Genomic DNA, 9,998 nt, shown 5'->3' with positions numbered 1-9,998 from the left:
GAAATTACATGAACACTTACTGAAATTTTAATTCATGTTCAGTTCACTCCTTAAAGACGAGTTTACGCTTATAATAAAGTACTTAAAAAATAAAAAAAAATCCTTCATAAATAAATATAAAAATTTACCAAACGTAGGAAATGTAATATTTCCAATTCCGAAACCTAGTTCACGTAGATTGCACCTTAGCTAAGATCTCAAACTTATAAGTCAATAATTACATCACATTAATCGCTTATGTTATGGCTTAGAGTTTAGGTCGCAAACGCCCAATATTGCCTTTCTCATATTGATGTTTTCATGCATACCAATGTGAATCAGAGATCATAATATTAGGTAGATGTGATAAAAAAGTAGATCGTTCTTATTCTAGAGCAACAATATACTTTACAGATGTTTGAGAAGATGATCGCATATTGGTCATATGACAAAATAATATTCAATTAATATATGAAGCGTTTCCACATTTAATATCATCGAAACATTTTACGATAAAACCCAACAGCTAGTAATATGTGATTAAGTTAGGATAATATTGGTGATATTGATAGTGGATCATGCTGAAAAACACTTCCGACTTTTCTCTTAGCTTTTACTATGCACCTCAATTGTACATACATATTATACATGTATTTGTCATTCATATATGTCAAAAAATACGCGTAGCTATTTCATACAATTTTTTTTTTTTTTTTTCATTCTGTATTTTACTCACTGTGATATCATGCATTACAAAAACGAAGAAAAGAAAAGGAAGAAAAACGAGAGAGAAACCTCTTAGAGACTTAGAGAACTTGAATCTTTCTCGCTGCCTATAATTGGACTGGATTCATTTGGAAGTTTGGAGTAATATCATCCTTCTCTGTTCTTCTCATCCTTGCCAATACTTCTAACAGAATTACTGAGACAAGAATTACGCCGAGAAGAAATCCGTAACCAATCTTCCAGTCATTTCCTTCACCTCCAATCTTGATCCCCAGAACTATGTTCACGGCTGCAAAGAAGAGTGCAAACCTTCCAAGCCAGTGGTGGTACCAATTCCAGTACTTTCTAATGTTCTTGGCATCCTTGTTGGGCCTTAGGAAAAATGCCAATATCTGAAAATTACCTCTAATCAGAAACTCAGAAATATCAAATTACAATTCCTTTGTGGAACATGAAATATTTTTAACGCGTAATGAATTGATTATAGTGCTACTTAGATACACAAACTTGATACATTTGTTGACACATTCTCTAAAACATAAGGGTCCCACGTGGAATGATATTTTTTTGGGTCAATTCACATGCAATGATAGGACCCCCTCTGTAGGAGAATGTGTCAACGTGTGTGCTAGTTTTGTGCGTCTAAATCGTATGTAATAGATTTAGTGGTGAGGGACAAACCTGAAGGATGCTAAGTACAAGAACAAAAATCCCTATGCCTCTATGCGTTGGAAAGTTGGCTCCTATTTTAGTATAGAGTTTCTGGCCAAGTACCACAGCTGCAAGCCCAATCACAAATCCAACAAATTGAATAATTGAATGGAGATAGTACCACAAAGGTTCCTTGTGCTTCAAGTATCTTGGCACAATTGCCCCAATAGGAATTATTAGACCCCATCCAAATATAGCCAATATTCCATGGTTCTTCTTCATTTGCCCAAGATGACTAGGTGCCTCTCGCACAGATGCGGAGCCTGCAGAGAAATCGAACATGACGGTTGTTTTATCGTTGTGTATGGTTAGGTGGTGGTGCTTTGGGTAACCACTTCCGATAGCCAAGATGATTGGCTGACGAGCAAGATGAGCTTGGAATTTCATCTGAAAAGCCAAGTAAATTCTAGGTCCATGAAGCACAACAGAAGCAGGAATGCCAGTGAGTGGCAATTCACCTTTGTCTGGGATGACTAGTGACACCTTGGAGCCTTGCAAATAGTATTGCTTAATTCTTGCTTCGCCTTTTTTGTTAATCCATCCCACTATTGCACTTGAACCAACCATCATTCCATCTTTGGAAAATCCTATTCCTACCCATCCTGTAGTGTATACAGCGGATAATATAATGTTCACGACGTGATCTTCTGTCTGAGAGTACTGCAACAACCAAAAAAATGAAAGAAATAGCTAGCTTGATTTAATTATACGTTTGCAAATGTAGTTTAGAAAAGTATAATGATTTCCGCGCAAGTCTTTTCTTCCCGTGCACCTTTGTTTATTCTAACATTCGAATTGAATAAATTAAATAAGAATCGAAGGACAAAAATGAACAGGAGTGTGCAGAAAGAGAGCAGGCGTGCATAAATTATTTCTCTATAGAACCAACTTAACAATGAAATCAAGATTGAGGATAAACTTACTCTCAAAACAAAAGTGTTCCAAAGAGGTCTGCAGACTAGATCAGATGATGAATTACTATATGGTGGTAGCATAAAACTGCTCAGATCATTGTCACAAAGCTGCGACGCTTCATTGCCCCCACCAGCGCTATTAACCCCCGGAACATAACTGCCATCAGCAGCCATAACATCAAACTTGGCCTCCAAGACAAGGATCAGAATACATAGCCTGAAAGCAAACCTCGAAGCAAAAACCGACCAAGACCCCAAGCTCACCATTGGAAAGACCAAGAACTAGGAATGCGATCTAAGGCTAGAACAGGCAGTGACAATACCATGGACGATGTAAATTGTGAAAGAGAGGCGCATTCAGGAGGTTGGCAGGTTTTAGTCTCTTGGGTTTGAAGGAAAATGGAAAGTGGTTGGTGGTGGTGGGGATGCTGGTTGGTGTTGGCAGATGTGAAGTGTTTACAGTGGTTTAATTCTAACCAAATTTTTAAGACATTATATCTTAGTAATAACCATTTCTTCCAATTCTTGCAAACTAAACAACCCCCACCACCACCCCACACGCACACACACAATAATATTTTGTTGGGCGGGACTTCATTATATTGCAAATAGTATGTCATTATATTGCAAATAATATGTCATTATATTGCAAATAGTATGTCATTATATTGCAAATAGTATGTTAAGCCACAAGGGTTAGTCCTGTAGTGAGGTTGGGAAGGGTGATGGACGTAGGAGTATACTAAGTTTAGGAGTCTCGGAACCCTCTAATGTAACAAAAAAAAAGTACCATTTTGTTTGCTGTAGAAGTTATAACAAGCAGTGAGAGAGAGCGGAATAGTGGGTTAAAATTAAGATGATCAAATATTCGATTGCCTCCAATGTAATTAAAAAAATACAATTTTATTACTTAGATGTAAGACAAAAACGTATACGAGAATTTGTAAACCATATATGATGGTTGCATATGAATGAGATGAAACTTTGAAGTCGACTTCTTGTGTATTACAAGATACCATAATTAAGGGCCTATAATTGCATTCAAAAACATCTCACGCCCTAAACCAAATGTAACAGGCACAACTACACCATAAGTGCAAAACGGGTAAAGAAGTTCACTTGATGTGCAATGATTATTGATGAGCTTTTAAGCAATGCAAAGAATTAGAGGCTTCATACAAAAAGTGAGTCAACAACTTAATGGCTAGATCTCTTGGGCTCTTTTTTGCTACATGATGACAAGTAATAGTTACTTTTTCAAAGTCAGGTAGCGGCCCTGTAACCGATTATATATCCTCTGTTATCTCTCTTAATACGTGAAGAGATGTAGAACCGAGATGACTAAGATTCTCCCATAAATTTCAGGCAGCTTTCAAATGCAAAGTTCCTTGCTAGAACCTGCACACTGAGGCAACAATTGAGGGGGTGCACCGCAGTATCAGCCATGAATGAACACATCCAAAGTCTCCACCCTGCTCATTCATGATGGGATGCAATCAAGGACAGGCCGCTAGGGCCCACTGGGGGCAGCTGCCTACATTGAAGTTTTGTGTAGAGGAAAAACAATCACGAGGCTTACAGAACTTGAATTTATCGTTTTTGAGTACTTTAAATGATTAGTTGAAATTTTAAATAATATGTACAGAAAGCTATTATTGTGAAAAAATGCCTACAAGTTGGCTTAATGAAATTTGAGAAGAAAAAGAAAAGCAATTATAGAAGAAACTCTGCTATCATGATTTTTTTTCCTCTAGTATAACTAGAGGTTAAGGTCGCCCCCACTAAAGAAAGTTTCTAACTCCATCCATAGATACAGTGACATTTTTAACCTTGATATCACTGATCACTGCACAGATTTGTTTGGAGAGTTCACGTATAAATTAAAAAGATATCCTCATCATTCTTCTCCCCCTTGCAAGTTTGATAGCGAAAGAAAACATGAAAAGTGATTTAGCCGTTAGCCAGGCACCCTAAAGATATGGTCCTCACCACTCTTCTCATCAACCTTGACAACCCATTTACTCTTACCACTCCTCCTCTTACTTCCTCCACGCCAATATCCCTTGCCAACCTCAGTGTTCTTCCCAATCATGGTGACCTCCATTCCTTTCCCGATGGAATTCTTCGTAGACCTCACCGGAGCCCTCTTTTCCGTCACTCCCAAATGCCCTTCCAACCCTTTTCTTTCACCAACCAAGTTATTAGCCACAACCACTGATTTTCTAGGGTTAACATCTAGCAACTTCAGCAGCCTTGTGTAATCATCATTCTTGCAATCAACCATAGAGAAATCAATGTTCTTGTAATTCGACAACAGCTCAGAAGGGTCACTGGTCTTGAACTCCACCAAGTCTTTAAGGCCTAAGTCTCTGATTACTTTCTTTGATTCATTGAGGACTGGCTCGGGAAGAATGCAAACCAGTTTTCCTCCTGTGTGTTTTGCAGCAACTGCTAAGGCTATCGTTGATGGTGAAACAGTCGAGGTCACCTCCACCATGAGTTTGGCTTTCATGCCGGCAGCTAAGGCTGAAACAAATTCATTGCTGCCTGGCTCTTGTGTTTTCCACGAGACACATTGTCCCCCACGGTCATTGCACTGCAGAAATGAATACGAATTGGAGTTAGCACATTGGAAACATTGGCTTACATTCTTCATTACGCCTTTGAACAACACGAAAAAAGGTACAAAATTGAAAAATGAGGGCAGTATGTATGAAAAATGTTGTTTCATTTGACTTCGCCACATGTTGCATGTCAAACTATCGGTCTAGACAATTGATGAAGTAACCTTTTAGCAGTTTGAAAATATAACATGCAAAATATATCGTTTTACTAAAACAAGTCAAACTATCAATGTAGAAAATTGATAAAGTAACATTTTAGCAGAGAATTTAGCATGCAAAATCTATCACCTTACCAAAAGAAAAGAAAAATGGTCAAACGTCTCATACGATTTTAAGTCCCATTTCTGTAGTGATATTTAAAGGCAACAAAACCCTAAGAAACACAAATGTTTTTTCATGGTTACACCCATTTCCAAAAAATATGAACCAAGAAACCCAAAGGACCAGTAGAATCAATCATTGGTTCTAATACTCTTAAACAAATTGATGAAGTAACCTTTTAGCAATTTGAAAATATAACATACAAAATATATCGTTTTACTAAATCAAGTCAAACTATCAATGTAGATAATTGATGAAGTAACATTTTAGCAGAGAATTTAACATGCAAAATCTATCGCTTTACCAAAAGAAAAGAAAAATGGTCAAACGACTCATACGATTTTAAGTCCCATTTATGTAGTGATATTTAAAGGCAACAAAACCTTAAGAAACACAAATGTTTTTTCATGGTTACACCCATTTCCAAAAAATATGAACCAAGAAACCCAAAGGAGCAGTAGAATCAATCATTGGTTCTAATACTCTTAAACAAATTGGAGGAAAACACAAAACAGAGAAATTTACAAAGAAAGAAAGAGGGAGCAGGAAACGTACATACCAGTTTTAGGGTATCAAAATAAGCTTTTAAAGCAGATTCTGCAGACCATTCCATCATCCTCATAGTCCCTATGATCTGAGTATTATAACTTGTTTCTTCGAAACTTCGCACTAACCACAGCAAATAGAAGATGAATAAAAACAGTTAGAACCGGGGCATCAGAACGTGGTTTTGTTCGGGTTCAGGACAAGAATTAAATCGTTTATTGTAGCCTTGGATTTGTTTGTGTTCTACAGTTGATGTATGTACTTGTCTTTTCTTTTGTTTGTTTGGTTTTCGTTTTGTTGGTGACGATATAAATATAAAGAGGAGAAGCTCAGGAGCAATGAAGCATGATTGGAGCTGGTTATTGATGCGGTGATCATACGTCCGTAGTCAAACCGTGTTAATGCCGGAAAATCCTAGAGCAAAATATGCGGGAAAATCATTTGTCTATAATTGGGAAACTCATAGTTTGACTAGATGCTTCTGTTTTTGGGAATTGGATCCTCTCCAAGGCAAAGCCTCAGGATCCTCCTGACTCACTAACACGGGCCATTGAATTTTGATCTAACAGCTACAATTATTATAACTTTTAGAGGAACCCTCTGTTTGTAGCTGTTAGATCAAAATCCAACAGCCCGTGTTATTGGGTCAAGAGGATCCCGAGGATTTGCCTCGGAGAGGATCCAATTCCCTATTTTTGGTACACACTAAAAACTTATTGTGAACTTACTTGGATCAATATGTTTAATTATTGTGTAGAAACCTTCCAACGGTGAAGGAGGTAATGAAGTAGAGCAAAGTCTCATTAATTTTTATTTTTCTGTATTAATCAACAAATGTCGTTTATGAGATTTGATTCACAACCTTTATAAATCACATTTTTATGGGTTTTTTTTTTGAAAAAGAAAAAGAAAAAGAAAGAATGAGTTATATAATATTATTGAAATGAAACAATTACAATATAACTTGTAAATGTTGTAAACTAAATTATATATGAAATTGGGTGAGAGAGAGAGGCGACAACACGAAGAGAGAAAGGCTCAGGTGTATGAGAATTTTATGTTCACCTCGAGGCCTTGTATCTTTATTTATATTAATCATGATGGATGTATGAGGATTTGATCTCCAAATCCTATTGGGATTCTACTTTAGGTTTACACAATTACATTCTTAATTAATAATATTATTCACAACACTTTCCCTTGAGTGTGTACAACTTAAGAAGTAGTCGCACTCTTCATGAATAACACTCCCCTTGAGTTAATGCAAGATGTCGTTTTCTCACATTTCAAAGATGATCATTAGCAAACACATGCGTACGACCAACCCAAAGTAGGTGCCTTGTCAAAACCTCATCAGGATAGCAAAAACTCAGTAGAAAAAACGTTTCTGTTAGGGAAAAGAGTGCTATAAGGTCATGTGAGTATGCTTCAGGAACTCCCCCAAAGTTCAATAAAACTCCCTAAGAGAGCTACCAATGATGCAAATCTGAAAGCTTACGCAATCCAAATTCCTTGAACAAGTTTATGAAAAGTAGAATTTGGCAGTGACTTCGTGAATAGGTTAACAAGGTTGTCCTTGGATCAGATCTTCTTGACTTCGATCTTCTGATGCTCTTGTTGTTAATGAGTGAAGAAAAACATCAAGGCAATATGCTCGGTATTGCCGCCTTTGATGTATCCTTTCTTTAATTGGTCAATACCTGCAACGTTGTCTTCATGAATTGTTGTTGGAACATCAATGATGGAAGAAAAACCACATGAGGTTCTTATGTGATCAATCATGCCCCTCAACTAGAAACATTCACGTGATGCTTCGTGTAGGGCTAGAATCTCAACGTGATTTAAAGACGTAGCAACCAACTATTGCTTGATTGATCTCTAAGATATTGCAGTACATCCAATGCTACAGACATAACTTGTTTGAGGAAGAGCCTTGTGCGGGTCAAATATATAACCAACATTAATATATAACCAACAAGGCGGATATTATTTATATTAATCATGATGGGCTTACTTGCCTTACATGTAATACAAAACGTATGAGGATTTGATCTCCAAATCCAATTGGGATTCGACTTTAAGTTTACACAATTACATTCTTGATTAATAATATTATTCACAACACTCTCCCTTGGGTGTGTACAACTTAAGAAATAGTCGCATCAAGTCTTCATCAATAACACTCCCCCCTTGAGATTCTACTTTAAGTTTACACAATTACATTCTTAATTAATAATATTATTCACAACACTCTCCCTTGAGTGTGTACAACTTAAGAAATAGTTGCATCAAGTCTTCATGAATAACACTCCCCTTGAGTTAATGCAAGATGTTGTTGTCTCACATTTCAAAGATGATCATCAGCAAACACATGCGTACGACCAACCCAAAGTAGGTGCCTTGTCAAAACCTCATCAAGATGTCAAAAACTCAATAGAAAAAATGCTCTTGTTCGTAGGGAAAAGAGTGCTATAAGGTCATGTGAGTATGCTTTAGGAACTCCCCCAAAGTTCAATAAAACTCCCCAAGAGAGCTACCGGTGATGCAAATTTGAAAGCTTACGCAATCCAATTCCTTGAACAAGTTTATGAAAGGTAGACTTTGACAGTGACTTCGTGAATAGGTTAACAAGGTTGTCCTTGGATCGGATCTTCTTGACTTCGATCTTCTGATGCTCTTGTTGTTAATGAGCGAAGAAAAACTTCAAGGCAATATGCTCGGTATTGCCGCCTTTGATGTATCCTTTCTTTAATTGGTCAATACCTACAACGTTGTCTTCATGAATTGTTGTTGGAACATCAACAATGGAAGAAAAACCGCATGAGGTTCTTATGTGATCAATCAGGCCCCTCATATAGAAACATTCACGCGATGCTTCGTGTAGGGCTAGAATCTTAGCGTGATTTAAAGACGTAGCAACCAATTGTTGTTTGATTGATCTCTAAGATATTGCAGTACATCCAATGCTACAGACATAACTTGTTTGAGGAAGAGCCTTGTGCGGGTCAAATATATAACCAACGTCAATATATAACCAACAAGGCGGATATTATTCCAAGGATTAGGAGGGTTTGATCCGCTTGGTGATGTGTAGGGATAGAATAAGTCTATATCCATTGTACCAGTAAGGTAATGCATGATGTCATTAACACCTATCTAGTGTTTGTGTGTAGGCGCACTATTGTATCTTGCCAAAAGATTCACACAAAGGAGATTTCTAGTCTAGTGCATTAAGCCAAGTACAATAAATCTTTTATTGCACTTTAAGTATGGAACTTCGGTTTCCAAGACCTTTTCATCCTCATTTTTAAGACGAAATTGTTCTCATTTTGCATCTACAGTCGCAACACCTTTTTGGTGTAGTTCAATTGATGGACCTGAATACCATTTGAACAATGCTCTATCTCCAAACCAAGATAGCGTTGAGTTTTCCCAGGATCTTTCATCTCAAATTCCCATTTTAGTTGCGTAACAGGTTTCTCCCTTGAGCAGTGTTGGAGTTGAAGCAAGTTGGAATTCCGTCATAAAATCAATTGACAATATGAAAAGTACCTCAACTCTTATAAGCACATGCAAGAGATTCATACTCTCAATACACTTGCTCGCATGTGGTGAATTTTCAGGAATAACATGTGGACAACACAAATTAAGTGGCATGGAGAAACGTGCAGATCATGCAAGAAGTTAAAGTTCCACTATAACCAATTGACAATTTGGAGAGTAACACAACTTCTTATAAGCAAAAGATTTATACTCTCAACAAAGCCTCTCTAGCAATGCTCGAATTCCTCTTGAGACCCCTCCTATATTGCGTGAACTCCCCTTCAGACCCTTTCGTGCAGTTGAATCTAAAAGGAGAAAAATGAAATAGTACAAGCATTTTACATGAGTGTTGTTATTCGCACTTCAAAATTTCACAATGCTCATGAAACCCTTTAATTCTGTTTTATTGAGAAATTAATACGACCACAGACAAGTTTGCATATTTAGGACATAATTACGATACTCTTGTATCTGACTTGATAATTTTTCGTATGTAATTAAGTTTGTCTAACTTAACTTTAATTGCAGAAAATTGTCTAAACTATTTCCCTGAATAGAAAATGATAAGAAACCTTTAATAAGCTCTTTCTTAACAAGAAAGTTAACCCAATATAATTAGAATGGGCGTCATTAA

The 9,998-nt window shown here is 36.9% G+C and overlaps 2 protein-coding genes across 2 annotated transcripts; both read right to left on the bottom strand.

The window, feature by feature from the left end:
• Positions 1-709: 709 nt before the first annotated feature.
• On the bottom strand, positions 710-2,620 carry LOC137719515 (cytochrome b561 and DOMON domain-containing protein At3g61750-like). The gene is made up of 3 exons (XM_068458560.1): positions 2,340-2,620; positions 1,387-2,076; positions 710-1,097 (listed from the first exon to the last, which is right to left on the bottom strand). The coding sequence occupies exons 1-3, from the start codon at positions 2,595-2,597 to the stop codon at positions 813-815; spliced, it is 1,233 nt and encodes a 410-aa protein (XP_068314661.1). The 5' UTR covers positions 2,598-2,620; the 3' UTR covers positions 710-812.
• A 1,667-nt stretch (positions 2,621-4,287) lies between these two features.
• LOC137719781 (uncharacterized) lies at positions 4,288-5,897 on the bottom strand. Its single transcript, XM_068458804.1, has 2 exons — positions 5,835-5,897; positions 4,288-4,926 (listed from the first exon to the last, which is right to left on the bottom strand). The coding sequence occupies exons 1-2, from the start codon at positions 5,895-5,897 to the stop codon at positions 4,288-4,290; spliced, it is 702 nt and encodes a 233-aa protein (XP_068314905.1).
• Positions 5,898-9,998: the final 4,101 nt, after the last annotated feature.

Source organism: Pyrus communis, chromosome 16, assembly GCF_963583255.1.
Source record: "Pyrus communis chromosome 16, drPyrComm1.1, whole genome shotgun sequence".
NCBI classification, from domain to species: Eukaryota; Viridiplantae; Streptophyta; class Magnoliopsida; order Rosales; family Rosaceae; genus Pyrus; species Pyrus communis.
The sequence above is the reverse complement of the archived record's forward strand: the minus strand, read 5'-3'. Positions and strand labels throughout refer to the sequence as shown.